Raw genomic sequence first — 16,493 nt, 5'->3', positions numbered from 1 at the left:
GAGAGAAGGAGGGAGAGAGATAGACAAAGAAAGAGAAGGAGAGAGAGAGAGAAATGTAAGACCTTACGTATGATATCTATAATAAACCGCTAAACCGTTAGGGTTCTCCTTTACAGGGTTGCTTCTCATAAGTTCAGGGAATAAAAATATATTAAGAATTAACTCAGGTAAAATATCTTATAAACAAGGGTGATAATATCCATAAATGCGAAGCTCAACAAAATTAAGGGCATTGTATAGTAGGGTGGGTCGATTTTGGAATTTCACATTAGTAGACATTGGCAAGGGTTACTGGGCCAATATAAAACCCTGTAAAACTTGAAAGAGGTTTTTTAATCCAAAAACAACGGGCGCGCGGGGGGTATAAAATGTGCCCGTCCCCTTATAAAACCAAAAAATGAAATTCCTTCAAACACAGGCATGTTGCATATCAAAATGACCGCATTGAAATGCTGATTACAGATCTGAAAATGGTTTGAAAAATATTGATTCATTCTGTAATGATTTTCAAATAACCTACTAAAATGAACAATTTTGACTAAATCAGCTGTTTTTAGGTACTTTATGAGATCTTATTCGAACTAGGAGCAATATTTTTCAAAACGGTTTTCAGATTCGTAATCAGCATTTCAATGCGGTCATTTTGATATGCAACATGCCTGTGTTTGAAGGAATTTGAATTTTTGGTTTTACAAGGGGGTGGGTACTATTTATACCCCCCGCGCGCCGGCAACCATAAGAGCCAAGTCACTTTTGAAACTTGAATGGGGCTTATCATACATATATATGACTTCCACAACTTATGATAACGGTAAAATCTAAAAAAAGGGTGAAATGGGACCACCCTATTGTATAGTGACAGTCAGGGAGGAAGGAGACAATGGACTGAAAATTTTAATGGTGCCAAAAGTTCTTTAACCAAGTTATCTTATCTTCACTAAAGCTTTAGGTACTGTTATAAATTATAATTGGATGGTTCCAAACTGTTACTGTCCAAACTTTAGATCAATTATTTTAGTTTACTGACAGGGAAATTTTATTTATAATAATTGGGGATGTATATTTGGGGGACTGCCATTTACACATCCAGCAAATTTACAGTGGATGTGTTTTCGCCAGTGCAATGGATGTATTTATGACAAACTGAATTTGTACTGTATAAATGACAGTAAAATCGATTCTCATGTCATAAATACATCCAACACTGGCAAAAATACATCCAATATTTTTATACATATGTCAAAAATACATCTGACACTGGCATTTACACATCCATACTTTTTCAATTATATGTCATAAATACATCCAACACTGGCATTTATACATCCATAGAAATGTATTTAAAATAATAAGAAAACAACTTGTATATTATTTAAGTTATAATATATTTGTCAGGTTAAAATAAAAAGCATTATAAAGGTTTAAATTATAATATATATGTCAGGTTGTCTTTTTTTATAAAGACATGTTCTTTATGGTATCTTTTTTTAAATACAAATAAACAGTTAATAAATCAACTATGTACAAAGATGGATAAAGTTGTAAACTAAAGAGTAGATTCTAAATTAAGAGAGTAAGATAATTTGAATTTACAGAAAAATTGGGGATATGAGAAAAATATTGGAATGAGTAATTGGGGAATGGGTGTATTAAGGCTCATTCAAAAAGCACATCATTTTGAATCCAATCAAAATAAGCAGGAATATAGGATAAACTCAATTTAAACAACATCTATATAGGTCTGATTATTTAAAAGCATAATGAACATTCAATGAATATTACTCCTTGTGTTTAAAATACACTGCAGAGTTAAATTTTAATATATTATATATTCTTCTAAACATAATGATTTTTTTTGTTTTCCAAACTATTTATCCCTTTCTTAAACCTTACCCTACCCAAATCTCACAACCCTATTTTAGAATTTTTCTAGTAAATTTACAAGGCTTAGTCTATCTACAACATTTTAATTAAGATTTATTTTATCAAATGTTTGTATTTTATTTATTGAAACAATGAAATCTGTTATTTCATCTTTAGTTATTTAACTGAATTGTAATTTAATGAAACTAAGAACTTATAATGTAGTAAAGCATAACTTGATAAATTTAAATCTTAAAATGCTTTAAGCTAAACCTAATAAAACCTATTAAAGAACAATACTTCAATATAGCTCGAAGTTGTTCATCTTGTTGTTTTAAATAAAAAGGAAAGAAGGGTGTAGTAGATATTTAAAATAAACATAAACAAACTTTTAAACATGAATCAATTGAAAATAATTGAATATTTATTGGTGGAAAAGATTAAAACCTTTTGTATGTTTCCCAAAAATCCTAAAAATTAAATAGCAGGGAATGTACTTGAGTCGTTTTATCCATAATAATTTGACCACCTGTGCAAATGTATTGATGTTTTGTAGGGAGCATTTTGAAGAAAAGAGTAGTAAATAGGGGGAGAGTAACTAAAATAGGGCAAAAATTAAAAACCTATACATACTGTACAAAACCTAATTAATTGTAAATAAATATTCTTATAAATTAATCTAGATGTATATTTGCCAGTGTTGGATGTATTTATGACATATAATTGAAAAAGTATGGATGTGTAAATGCCAGTGTCAGATGTATTTTTGACATATGTATTAAAACATTGGATGTATTTTTGCCAGTGTTGGATGTATTTATGGCATGAGAAAAAGGAAGAAAACATTTTGCCAAAAATACATCAACTGTAAATTTGCTGGATGTGTAAGTGCTATAGCCCCGTATATTTATTTAGGACATATTGTCTTATCTACAGGGAAAAAGTCTTATCTCTTAAGATCCCCAAAGTTTGAAAGTCACTCATTCGCAGGTTTAAAAACCATTGTGACTTTCTTCATACATAGATACTTTGTACATCAATTTACTCCATTGTCTTATCCCTTAGAATCCTTGCTTTATCATTATTCAAAATTGTCGTAGGGTCTATAAGCAAGATCTTTATTTCACATAAATAGGTAAAAACTATCAGAAATCAGAGTTGCTATTATGCCTGTTACACGAATGGATATAGAATACGTGTATATTAAGACAGAGGAATTTTCTCTAATTTAGGTTGCTAATATAGTCCTCAGATAAATATATATATACCTTCTTCAATTGTCATGGAAGGTGATGAGGTAAAGATATAGGAGGGGATTGGGGATATCGCTATATTAGCAACAGTGGCGTGCGGACCAAAGAGTGCATTTGGGGCAATTGCCCCCCCCCTTATACCCCCTAATTTTGCAAAATGTTTAAAATCTCCCCCCTCCCCCTTGACAAAGTGCTTTGCACGCCACTGATTAGCCAGCGGGGAGAAACATTTTACCAGGGTATGTGAGAATATATCGACGTATTCTATATCAAACTGTATCCATAGCTACAGGAATCTTGTAAAAGTTTTAAATAAATAAATCTGTATCTATATCTCTCTGTGTATCTGCTTAACTGATATGCTTCTTTTTTTACTATGTAGCTTCTCATGGGTCCTTGGAAGGCTCATAACTATTTTTGGGGAGGTTACGTCCACCCTTTAAAGAGAAATCGCCCCTTAAAAAAAGACCCCCAACACAAGAAAAAATAGAATTAACTTAATGAAATTAATTCTTTTTAAATCAAAAATAAAAAATATGATTGTTGAATTCAAAGACCTCTCCTCCTCTCAAGTGCCCCTAAAGGCCTCTAGGGGCGTAGCCACTAGTACCAAATATTTATATTCAGAATTGTTTTTATACAAACGAATGAACGTACAGACAGACACTGATTGTAGAGTATCTGTGTTATGTATAATAAATAAATAAATAATAGAGTAACATGATCTACATTCTACATGTGTCTGTGAGTACTAAGGGATCTCACTAACCACTGAACCGATATGGTTCTTCTTTACATGGTAGCTTCTCATAGGACCTGGTAAGGTTTATAACTATTTATTTTATCTTTTTGTTCAGTTTTCTATTTCTTAGAAAAGGGATCTTTTCTCTCTCTCGCTCTCTCCCTTTCTCCCTCTTTCTCTCTCTCTCTCTCTTTCTCTCTCTTTTTCTCTTTTTTCTCTTTCTCTCTCTTTTTCTATCTCTCTCTCGATTACTTTCTCCTTTTTTCTCTCTTTCTTTCACATTTTCTCTCTGTATATATCTCTCTCTCTCCCTCTTTCATTTTCCTTCTCTCTTTCTTCTTTCTCCTTTTTTCTTTCTTTCTTTCTCATTTTCTCTCTATTTATATCTCTCTCTCTCCCTACTTCTCTCCTTCTCTCTCTCTTTCTTTCTCCTTTCTCTCTCTCTCTTTTTCTCTCTTTCTTTCTCCTTTTTCTCTCTTTCTTTCTCCTTTTTTCTCTTTTTCTTTCTCTTTTTTTCTCTATTTCTTTCTCATTTTCTCTCTCTCTCTCTCTTTTTCTCCCTTACTTTCCCGCTCTTTTCCTTTCTCCTTTTCTTTATCTCTCTCTCTCTCTTTCTCCCTCTCTCTTTCTTCCTCTCTCTTTCTCTCTCTCTCCTTTTCTCTATCTCTTTCTCTCTGTCTCGCTCTCTTTTTCTATTTCTCTTACTCGCTCTCTTTCTCTTCCTATTTCTTTCTCCTTCTCTCTCTCTCTCTCTCTCATTCTCTATCTCTATCTTTCTTTCTCCTTCTCTCTCTCTTTCTCTCTCTCTCTGTCTCTCTCTCTCATTTATATCTCTCTTATTCTCCTTCTCTCTCTCACTTTCTTTCTCCTGTTTTCTCTCTTTCTTTCTCATTTTCTCTCTCTCTTGTTTTTCTCCCTTACTTTCTCTCTCTCTCTCTCTCTCTCTCTCTCTCTCTCTCTCTCTCTCTCTCTCTCTCTCTCTCTCTCTCTCTCTCTCTCTCTCTTTCTATCTATCTTTCTATACTATATTATTCTTAAGGTCCTACAACATTATATGCAAAAAGGTATTTTTCTTTCTCTTGTGGTAATACGGCAACAGACAGACGGGTAGTTTACAGAATTGCTACGCAGTGGCTTATCATAACAAGCCTTCTGCACTAATCTCATTATATCACCATTTACCTCATGACCGCCGGTGACCCCGCTGCGCAGCGGTCAAACTGGCCTGGCTAAATATGGGGAGGGGCACGGACACGCAGCTATCACGCGCCCCTCACGCAACTATACAACCGGGAGGCGCTGCCTCCCCTTTTACCACAGCTACCCCCACAGACTGTCTACCGCCGTGGGCTAAGCCCTTGTGTCCCACACCCCCTTCAAACCTAACCTATTGTTATAATCTGTTGTATATATATAGTAAACATCCATTGTAAATGTATTCAGTTAAATATATAATTTCTGTATGACTAAATCCTGCTAGTTTGTTTTGGTAGAATAATTCAAGGCTAGGGCTCGTTGGATTCGAACTCGCAACCGGTGAGCTGAAACGCTTCGGCTTACCACATCTTGGTGTCAGCGTGTTTCAATCGAGCCCTACAGAAATTAGCCTATTCTACCTCTGATTGGACCCTTTGGCAAGTAAGGGGACAGTCAGCTGCCAACTGAGAAGCCAACTGACCCGTGAGACGGCCTTTTTAGGTCGATTTTCCATCATTTGAACGCATTATGTAGGCCTTTGGCCTACGGCAAGCAGATTTAGCCTGCTAAAAGCGCCAGTTTACGGCGTTTTTTCCGTACCGTGTAGGAGTAGCGCTAGGTGCGCAGCCACGGTAATCGGATAATTTAGCTCAGACGGCTACAAAACTGAGTCTAAATTGGCAAGTGTAGCTGGGACAAGCCCCAGGACACCCAGGCCAAACCTACGAGACGGACAGCTAAGTGCTGGTCTCCCTGAGAAGGCAATGTGTGGCTGCGAAGCTTCAGCACACAAGTAAGGCCTACCACTGCAACGGATAGCAGAATTTGAGCCAAAGGCACGGCAGGACGGGACATTCCCTGCCGCTGCCTCCCAGGATTCGAACCCGAGGCGCTGCAGGAAGGGCCATTCCCTGCCGCCATCTTTCGGGATTCGAACCAGCGGCGCTGCAGGACGGGACATTCCCTGCCGCCGCCATCCATCTGACCCTTGCAGGACGGACATTCCCCTGCTGCCGGTGCTTCCAGAATCACACCTAGAGCTCCTAGTGATAACTACACATAAGTGTGTATAAATGTCAACCAAGTGATAAAAAGAAATATAAAATTGTTGACCCAGTGATAATTGATAAGCTCTAGTGATTCGAAGCTACAGTCTAAGCCACCACCAGTGGTCTACACACACACACACCATGGTAAGCGATACTATTATAGCTGCGGTTTGGCCACCGCCGAAGTTTCTGCCGACCCCAGCCGAGCGGGAGGCCCCCCTGTCTCAAGGGCAGGACCTCCACTTCCCCTGCCACATCAGGGTGAGGTTTCCTACTCCTGACCCTGCCCAGCACGTACAGGTTGATGCCATGGTAGATTCTGGCAACCGTGTACCAGGGTCTGCCATCATTTCTGAACACCTCATGCACGCAATGGGCGTGCAGCGCATGTTGGTTCCAGACAACACCCAAATCCTGACTGCTAACGAGGAAGGGCAGCCCCTCCAGGTAATTGGAAAATTATATGAATTATATATGGCAGTTTCACACACTCTTATACTCCATCTGTACCACGTGACTGTGGTACGGAATCTCTCACACCCTCTGAACCTAGGAGGGTATTTTCTCAAGGAGTTCGGAACTAGGCTCTGTTTCGACATGCAACCCCCCTGCTTGTGGGTGCGTGGGGAGTTTATCCCACTCCGTGGCGTCCCCATCAACCGGGAGACAGCCGAGAGAGAGTTGAGTTACGAGGGGCCTCTGCCAGGCCCACTGCCAGAGCAGCCGCATGTAGTTGAGAAAGGCACGCCGACACCTTCATCAACCGCCAGCCGTGTCCACCTGGCCCCCTCTACCTGGGGCCCCCAGCAATTCAACCGGCCAAGTCCGAGTCCAGGCCCGTCAAGTCGCGGTCTGATGCACCCGGAGTCACGCTCAACCCCCAGGAATCAGCCTCTCCCGGCGCCGTGCCCGTCAAGTCGTGGCCGGACGCCTCTGGAGCCACGCATGGCTCCGATGCCTCAGCCTCTCCCAGCGCCGAGCCCGTCAAGTCGCGGCCGAACGCCCACGGAGCCCAGGCTGGTCCCAGCGCCCCGGCCTCTCCCAGCGCCGAGCCCGTCAAATCGGACGGACGCCCTTGGAGCCACGCCTGGCTCCGACACCTCAGCCCCTCCCGACGCCGAGCCCGTCAAATCGCGGCCGGTGGCTCCCGGAGCTGAAGCTGACCCCGTGCCAGCCACGTACAGGCTAAGCGCTGTCACTCCAACTGATGGCCAACCACCCCACCTCCGTACGGCCAAGAGGGTGGTCTTGCCTGGCCGCGGTGTCATGGCTGTCCCTGTTGAACTAGTGGGGCACCGTACCAAGGATGCCATCCAACTATCTGCCCCAGAACAGAGGTTTGGGGAGGATCTTGTCATCCCAGAAGGTCTGTATGCCCACAGGCCTGGCTCCGCCAGCGTGTTCCGAGTCCTGGTGGTAAATGAAGGGGAGATGCCTCTCCTGCTGGACGCCGGCCTCCCCGTGGCTGGGGAGCTGGTCAAGCCTGACATTCTGGAGGTTTCTGACAAGCCTCCCCCTCGTATTCATTCGTTCCAAGAGCCTGTTGAGCCCCCAGATATGCAGGAGCTGTGGGCAGCCCTTGAGATGGAGGAGAACGAATTTCTGCGCAAGGACCCCCTGCTCAAGAAGGAGGTCTGGACCATGTTATCAGAGTACAGAGACGTCTTCTCAAACTCTACCCCCGGCTGCACTGACGTAGTAGAGTTACAGCTGCGCCTCAAGCCAGGGACCCAGCCGATCCGCCAGAGATTTAGGGATCTGAACCCGTGGCAGGAGGCTGAGCTGGAGAAGCAACTGGACACCTGGCTGCAAGAGGGAGTCATAGAGCCTTCAGACTCCGCCTGGAGCAGCCCCCTGGTGCCCATCAAGAAGAAGGACGGGAGCACCCGCTGGGCCGTCGACTACAGGGCCCTCAACAAGTGCCTTGAGCTGGACAGCTACCCCTTGCCCAGGATCCAGCAGCTGGTAGAATGAGCGGGAGGACACCGCGTCTACAGTGCCTTAGACGCGGTGGCTGCGTACTACACCATCCGAGTGTCCGAGGACAGCCGGCCCTGCACCGCCTTCACCACCCCCAGGGGCTTGTACCAATGGAAAAGGATGCCCTTTGGCCTCGCTACAGCACCGTCTGTCTACTCCAGATTTATTGCAGGAGTCCTGAACCCATTAGGCACGGCCAACCTCCAGTCATATCTTGATGACGTCCTGACCTTTCACCAGGATACCTGGGCCCACCTGGCTAGGCTCCGGGAAGTCTTGGAAGCCCACCGCAGGGGAGGAATCCGCCTCAAGCCAGCCAAGACCAAGCTGTTTCGAGCCAAGGTGGACTATCTGGGCCACACCCTCAGCCGTGAGGGGATAGCCATGCAAGAGGATTATATTGACCGCATCCTTGACTGGCCAGCCCCCATCACCCCCAAGGACTTGCTGGCGCTCCTGGGGTTCTTTGGCTACTACCGCCTGTTCATCCCAGAGTATGCCGACCTCACCTACGAGATGAATCAGCAGAAAACGGCCAAGACACTGACCTGGACGGCTGAGATGGAAGCCCAGCTGCTACAGCTCAAGGAAGTGTTTCGCCAAGCCCCCATCCGAGCGCCACCCAGGTTTGACTTACCGGCTGTGTTCCAGCTCACCACAGACTTCAGCAGCCGCGCCATACTCAGCCAATACCAGGATGGCAAGGAGAGGCTTATTGCCGCCGTGGGGCGCAAGACAACCGACCCCGAGACTCGCTACCCGTCCTGGAAGGGAGAGATGGCCGCCATCATGTATGGAATTCAGAAATTCCACGGCATCTTGTCCTACCGTAGTTTCCAGATCAACACTGATTCCTCAGCCTTGCTACAGATGAAGTCGCTGAACACATCCACAGGGATGGTGGCCTGCTGGCAGGAGGAGCTAGCTGCCCTAGATTTCACTGTCCGCCATCGTCCTGGCACCCAGAACACCAATGCTGACGCCCTCAGCCGCCGGGAGGACGATAATATGCCGACAGCCACCGCCGAAGAATTAGCAGAGCAGGCCGAGTACATCCACACCCTTTGCCAGCTAGGGGAGCCCGCAGCTGGCAGGCCCTCTGCGGCACAGCTGGACCCGGCTAGAGTTTTAGAGGCACAGACACAGGATCCCCTCTTGCTCCGTGTCCGCCAGTGGGTGGCCGATGGCAAAGCCCCAACTAAGGCTGAGCTGCGCGGCAAGGAACAGGACGAGCAGCAGTACGTTAGCCGCTTCGCAGCCCTGGGACTCGACGAGCATGGCTGCCTCACCACCACCGACCAGACCCTGACAGGAGAGAGGACAAGATACCTGCTGCCCTCGGCCCTCCAGCAGGACGCGTTTTTTCTGGCCCATGGGACCCCCATGGTCGGGCACTTTGGGATGGACGCTACTATTGCCCGCGTCGCCATGCATTTCTGGTGGCCCAACCTGTCCCGTGACGTCCGCCTGATGGTTCAGACTTGCCCTGAGTGTGTACAGAAGGTCACCAAGGAAAGGTTGAAGTTAGGAATACACGTGCCCTCCCGCCAGGGGTATCCACAGCAAGTCCTGTTTATTGACCTGGTGGGGCCCCTGCCAGAGACCCCAGCCGGGAACCGCTACATCCTCACCTGTCAGGATGGGTTCAGCCGGTTTGTCAGCCTCTACGCCATCCCCAACAAGCGCACCCTCACGGTGGCTGAAGCCCTACTGCACCGCCACCTGGCCACGTTCGGATGTCCCCTGAAGATCCACTCCGACAATGGGATGGAGTTTACTGGCCAGGTATTCAAGGAACTGGCCTCCAAGCTCGAGATCGGCCTGACACATCCACCGCCCTACAACCCGCAGTCCAACCGGGTGGAGAGGTTCCATCGGACGCTCAACACAGGCATGCGGCTGTTCCTAGACAGAGACGACAACAACTGGGAGCCACACTTGCCTGCCATTGCCTTCGCCTACAATACCAAGGCCTGCAGATCCACTGGCGTGACCCCGTTCCTGGCCTACTTTGGGAGAGAGGCCAAGCTTCCGGTGGACATGGTGCTCCGGCTGCCAGACACTGAGTATGCCTCAGTCCCAGCCAACGTCCAAGCTCTCCTGCAACGCTACCATGCCGTGTACGACGCAATCCAGCAGCGAGAGGAGGGAACCATCCGAAGGAGCGCGGCTGCCTACAAAGGCACGGCCAAGTACGAAGTTGGAGACCTGGTCTGGTATCTGGCCCCCCGCCTGGTGCCAGGGAAGTCAGCCAAGATTACCAAGAGATGGACTGGCCCTTGGAAGATAGTGCGACAAGCCACAGACGTCCATTATGTCATCAAACCTGCATCTCCAACAGCCAAGATCTCGGAAATCACCGCGCATGTAGGCCGGCTGCGCAAGTACACCGGAGATGTAACTGCCCATCAGATTCCAACAGACATCCAAGGCGACCTAGACGGCGACAAGGACGCCACTGAGCTGCCTGCCGGAGCTGCGGCGCTGCCAGCTAGTGACCCAGGACAGTTCCCAGTGTACCAGCCGGCAGCCGCCGCCCCACAGCCTAGCGGCCAGGATCGCGACCCTGTAGAAGAGAACCTGCAGCACCAACCTAACGAACCACCGCCGCCGCCGCCAGCCCCAGAGCCACCTAGGGATGCCATCTGGAACCCTGATACTGACATGGAGCCCCTGCCGGCCAACAGCGAGCCTGCAGGAGGAGAAGCGGCCACTGAGATGGAAGAGGCGGCCCCAGAGGATGAAGCTGAAGCGATGTGTTTCCTGCTGATGACAGCCGTCCCCATCCGAGTGGGAGCTAGGAGGCCAAGCAACCTGGACCAGGCAGGCGCCCCCATGGAATTTTACGCGCCTTCCTCCATCGTTATTCCCCCCTTGGGAGCCTCCAGAGTTAGCCTAGGCCTCCGTGTCCAGCTACCAGCCGAGACAGAACTAGTCCTGCAAACAAGGCAAAACTTCCAAAGACGGGGCCTGGCTGTCGCCAACCCACGGCTGGAAGCCAACCAGGAGTTGACAATGCTGATATCCAACCACAGCCAGACCGAGCAGCGAGTGTCCCGCGGAGCCTGTATAGCCAGAGCTGTCCTCCACCGAGCTGTGCCCCAGGAAGATGTTGTCGTGCGCAGACAGAGGCTGCCGTATCCCCAGGTTCAAGGCCTGGTGGCTCGGGAGCCCCGCAGCCCTTGAAGGGGAGGTTGTGGTAATACGGCAACAGACAGACGGGTAGTTTACAGAATTGCTACGCAGTGGCTTATCATAACAAGCCTTCTGCACTAATCCCATTATATCACCATTTACCTCATGACCGCCGGTGACCCCGCTGCGCAGCGGTCAAACTGGCCTGGCTAAATATGGGGAGGGGCACGGACACGCAGCTATCACGCGCCCCTCACGCAACTATACAACCGGGAGGCGCTGCCTCCCCTTTTACCACAGCTACCCCCACAGACTGTCTACCGCCGTGGGCTAAGCCCTTGTGTCCCACACCCCCTTCAAACCTAACCTATTGTTATAATCTGTTGTATATGTATAGTAAACATCCATTGTAAATGTATTCAGTTAAATATATAATTTCTGTATGACTAAATCCTGCTAGTTTGTTTTGGTAGAATAATTCAAGGCTAGGGCTCGTTGGATTCGAACTCGCAACCGGTGAGCTGAAACACTTCAGCTTACCACACTCTCACTTTATAATTATATAATTATCCTTCTCTTTCTTTATATCTCTTTTTCTCCCTCTCTCTCTCGCGCTCTCTCTCTTTCTCTCGACGTTTAAGAAAGAAATTAAATTAATTATAGATTTTAATCTTACTATCTATCTATCTTATGATAAAAATAATTTGGTGGATTTTTTTTTGCTAAAATTGTCGTTCGCGCATTTTTCGAAGGGTAGTCAACTTTGGCGCCATTTTTCACCATGAAGGAGGTCAGCTAGATCAAAATGAACGCCAGATTCGGAATCTCCGACCCCAAATTGTTGGAGAAAGTGGTTTTTAATATTTCATATAGGCCCTATGGGAGCTATAATATCAAAAACAATTTTTTGTGACGTTGAGGGTTAAAAAACTGTTTAAATACAGGATAATGTTTTAGGACATACTTACATTTTTAGGACTTGATTTTAGAGCTGCTCCACTTATAACGTTGTACTTTGTTGTCATAGGAATCATACTCCAAACATTAGATCAATTAGATAATTTTATCACATAAAAATTTGCTGTTATAAAAGTTAAAAATCAACATGTTTAAAATGGACGTACGGACATTCTGGTAACAATTATAGAGTTCTTTGCTCCCTATATCATACCTTACTACTGCAGGAATCACCATGCAAACTTTGAAATCAATAAAACAATTCTAACATGCCTAAATTAACGTGTGGACGGACATACGGATGGACGTTAAAAAAAAGTTATTATAAAACTTTGGGTACTAGTGTAATAAACAGCCCATTGTCCCCTCACTCTCTGAGTACTACCCCACCAAAAAACGGGAAATTAATCATTCATGTAAATGAGTACCAACCTATATTATTTAGTGGCAATTTTGTTGTGTTTGTCCATCAAAATCTCGTAAATGTTTGTAAAAGTCTAAGGCAGGTTTTAGGCTTTTTGCAGGTATAAAGTTTCACCTCCCCCCAACTCTTTTGTTTTGGCTTTTCTTAGTTATTATTTCTCTGCTTGTCCTCATAAAATGATGTGTTATTTTTAAAAGCGAAGCTTTTCTATAATTAGGGTTGCTCTGTACTTCCAGAACGGATAGCTTTTTTCCGTTAATTTAGAATTGTTAGAATTATTATATAGACTTAAAACTTTTCATGATGATTCCTGTAGTAGTTAGGTATGATTTTAGATAATCATTGCCAGGATGTCAGTATGTCCATTTTAAATTTAACAATTTTTTAATTAAAAAAAGTTTTTTATATGATATAATTATCCGATTGATCAGATTTTTGGAATACTTATTTCTAAAACAACAATGTACATGTACAATGTTATAAGCGAAGCATATCTACTGTTTCAGAGCTCTGCTTTTATGGATGTTGTCATCCTTGTCACATAGCTTATATGGAGCTCTGAAGAAAGGGAGTTTCCCGAATTTATAAAAATCCTGAATTTTTTGTCATGCATTTCTTAGAAATATAAGCTAACTGCTGTATTTTATAAGATTCAAATAATATTAAATATCAATTTAATATGAAAAATTATAAATTTTCAAGTAACATTTTTTAAATACTTATAATAAAGTAACAGGATGTCTGTCTGTCTGTTTTTTTTCTGTTTGTTTTTACTTAAGGATATTGAACTGCTTAATTAATATGATTCTTCTTTACAATACAGCTTCTCATAAGTCATAGAAAGGTTTATAACTAATTGCTGGAGGAGGGTATCAACTAATTCTGTGATGAGTTTGTGTGTGTGTGTGTGTGTATGTGTGAGTGTGTCTGGTGTGTGAGTGTGTCTGTTGTGTGAGTGTGTATGTGTGTGTGTGTGTGTGTATGTGTGAGTGTGTCTGGTGTGTGAGTGTGTCTGTTGTGTGAGTGTGTATGTGTGTGTGTGTGTGTGTATGTGTGAGTGTGTCTGGTGTGTGAGTGTGTCTGTTGTGTGAGTGTGTATGTGTGTGTGTGTGTGTGTGTATGTGTGAGTGTGTCTGGTGTGTGAGTGTGTCTGGTGTATTAGTGTGTCTGGTGTGTGAGTGTGTCTAGTGTGTGAGTGTGTCTGGTGTGTGAGTGTGTCTGGTGTGTGAGTGTGTCTGGTGTGTGAGTGTGTCTGGTGTATGAGTGTGTCTGGTGTGTGAGTGTGTCTGGTGTGTGAGTGTGTCTGGTGTGTGAGTGTGTCTGGTGTGTGAGTGTGTCTGGTGTGTGAGTGTGTATGTGTGTGTGTGTGTGTGTGTGTATGTGTGAGTGTGTCTGGTGTGTGAGTGTGTCTGGTGTGTAAGTGTGTCTGGTGTATGAGTGTGTCTGGTGTGTGAGTGTGTCTGGTGTATGAGTGTGTCTGGTGTGTGAGTGTGTCTGGTGTGTGAGTGTGTCTGGTGTGTGAGTGTGTCTGGTGTGTGAGTGTGTCTGGTGTGTGAGTGTGTCTGGTGTGTGAGTGTGTCTGGTGTGTGAGTGTGTCTGGTGTGTGAGTGTGTCTGGTGTATGAGTGTGTCTGGTGTGTGAGTGTGTCTGGTGTGTGAGTGTGTCTGGTGTGTGAGTGTGTCTGGTGTGTGAGTGTGTCTGGTGTGTGAGTGTGTCTGGTATGTGAGTGTGTCTGGTGTGTGAGTGTGTCTGGTGTGTGAGTGTGTCTGTTGTGTGAGTGTGTCTGGTGTGTGAGTGTGGTGTGTGTGCGCGCATATGACCAACACCTACAAAAGACCAACTCTACAAAAGACCAACAAATATATATTGTTATATAAACATCAATTTATTAATAAAGTAATACATAATCAAGCCTGCCTAGCCGTGGGCGCTCGGCCCCCTTGCCTATAACCTAACCTAACCTTATCTAAATCTTGTAAAAAAGTATTAAAAATTTGAAAAAAATCTACCAACCACTTTTTGTAAAATCCACGAAATTCTAAACTATAAATAAGTTCATGGACATTAAACATTCATACATATATGTTAGGTTAGGTTAGGTTATAGGCAAGGGGGCTGAGTGCCCGCGGCTAGGCAGGCCAGGGGGCCAAGCTCTGCGGCCATGACCTTCTAGCATTTTGTATGTGTTGATCTTTTGTAGGTGTTGGTCTTTTGTAGTGTGGTTCTTTTGTAGGTGTTGGTCTTTTGTAGAACCGACTTGTTGGTCTTTTGTAGTGTTGGTCTTTTGTAGAGTTGATCTTTTGTAGTAACGCCAAAAATAAGAAAACGCTATAATAAACCCCGTCCATTGTCCCCTCTCTCTTTTTGTGTGGGGATGTTTTAGTTCTGAGAGGAGTTTTTAAATAGCTTAAAATGAGAATACACGGCCCCCCCAAAAAAAGAGTATGGGGGGCCCCCATACTCTTTTTTACTCCCCTAAACCCCCCATCTCTTTTTAGAGGCAGAGAATAGGGAAACGGAGAAGGGAGTTTGAGACAAGGAGCAAGGGATTTGAACAGCGAGAAAAGGGATAGTCAAACATGCCGTCTCATATTCTTGCCAAGCAGGCAGGCGTGTCGGGCCAGTTTCTTGCCACAGGCAGGCAAGCATGCTGGGACACATTATATGTTGATTGGGAAAGGGAGAAGGGAGATGAACGCAAGGAGTAAGCAATATACACAGGGAGAAAAGGGGAAGGTGCCATTAATACTAGTTATGGTTGCCAACTAAAAATGAAAATAAGATTTCTAATATTTTTTATAATCCTTCTAGCTTTCTTTTACTATTATATCTAACGAGTAATATTTTAATACCACATCCTTTTACATTATTAGAAAAATGTAATTTCTAGTTGGCAACTGTTGAATGCTTACCCCTTTTCTACCTATTCATATCCCTTGCTCCTTGCTCACACCTCCCTCTTCGATTTCCCTATCGTCTGCCTTTAAAAGAGAGGTGGGGGATTGGGGAGTGAAAAAGAGTATGGGGGGGCCCCTATACTCTTTTTTGGGGGAGTTTGTGTATTCTCATTTTAAGCTATTTAAAAACTCAACTCTGGTGTTTGTGTGTGTTGGTATGTTTAGGAAGGGAGGGGACAGTGGACTGTAATAATCTTTTCTTATTCGTGGGCTTAATAACTTTGAGGACTTTAGAAAATTTTGATTGGTTGATTCATTTAGTTGAGTGTTCAAACATTTACACCACTAATTTTAATGTACAGAGAGGGTAATCTTGTGTATCATCATTGGGGATGTACATCAATTTATCGGCCATTATTTTATCCCTTTAGATCACTACACACACACATACACTGAAAACTATAAGTGGGGTAAAATTGCTTTCAAAAAAGTTCTCATAAAAAAACACACTGTATTATTGACTTTTTTGGGACATCCTAAGCTTATATAAATAAGATAATGAAAGATAAATAGGAAGGATAATTGAGTTCAATTCCTTATTTTACGAGAATAACAATCAACAGTCCCACCCCCTCTATCCCCTTTTCATCCCTTGTAATGTATTTTTTATCCTATCTTAGAAGCTTCGATCTAAATATGGAATTTTGGGGAAGAAAACATCCTATTCAGTGGACCAGGATTCTGACAAACAATTCTACGTGAAAATTTTCCCACAACCCCCCCCCCCTTCTCGCCCCCCCCCCCCTTCTTACCCACTTCTCTCTAGTTACAGTACATTTACATTTGCTGAATCACAGCTTTGATACTATTATATAAAGAAGTAATATTTTTGTCTACAGATTAAGATTTGATTATCTACTGAACTGAGGGAGTTCTAATTTTCATCGAAGCTTTAATTATATCCCGATATGGTTTTAGGCTTTTGCATTTTAGCGT

At 44.4% G+C, this 16,493-nt stretch overlaps 1 protein-coding gene across 1 annotated transcript in view; it reads left to right on the top strand.

The window, feature by feature from the left end:
* The first annotated feature begins 10,124 nt into the window (after positions 1-10,124).
* Positions 10,125-16,493, top strand: part of LOC145306955 (uncharacterized) — a 39,733-nt gene continuing 33,364 nt past the window's right edge. Inside the window, exons 1-2 of the mRNA XM_080149296.1 lie at positions 10,125-10,266; positions 10,456-10,598. Of these exons, the coding sequence (XP_080005422.1) occupies positions 10,125-10,266; positions 10,456-10,598 (285 nt within the window). The remainder of the gene's footprint in view (positions 10,267-10,455; positions 10,599-16,493) is intronic.

Source organism: Acartia tonsa, chromosome 15, assembly GCF_053477335.1.
Source record: "Acartia tonsa isolate MP-2025a chromosome 15, ASM5347733v1, whole genome shotgun sequence".
NCBI lineage: Eukaryota > Metazoa > Arthropoda > Copepoda > Calanoida > Acartiidae > Acartia > Acartia tonsa.
Note: the sequence above shows the minus strand (reverse complement) of the source record. Positions and strands in the feature narration are given on the sequence as shown.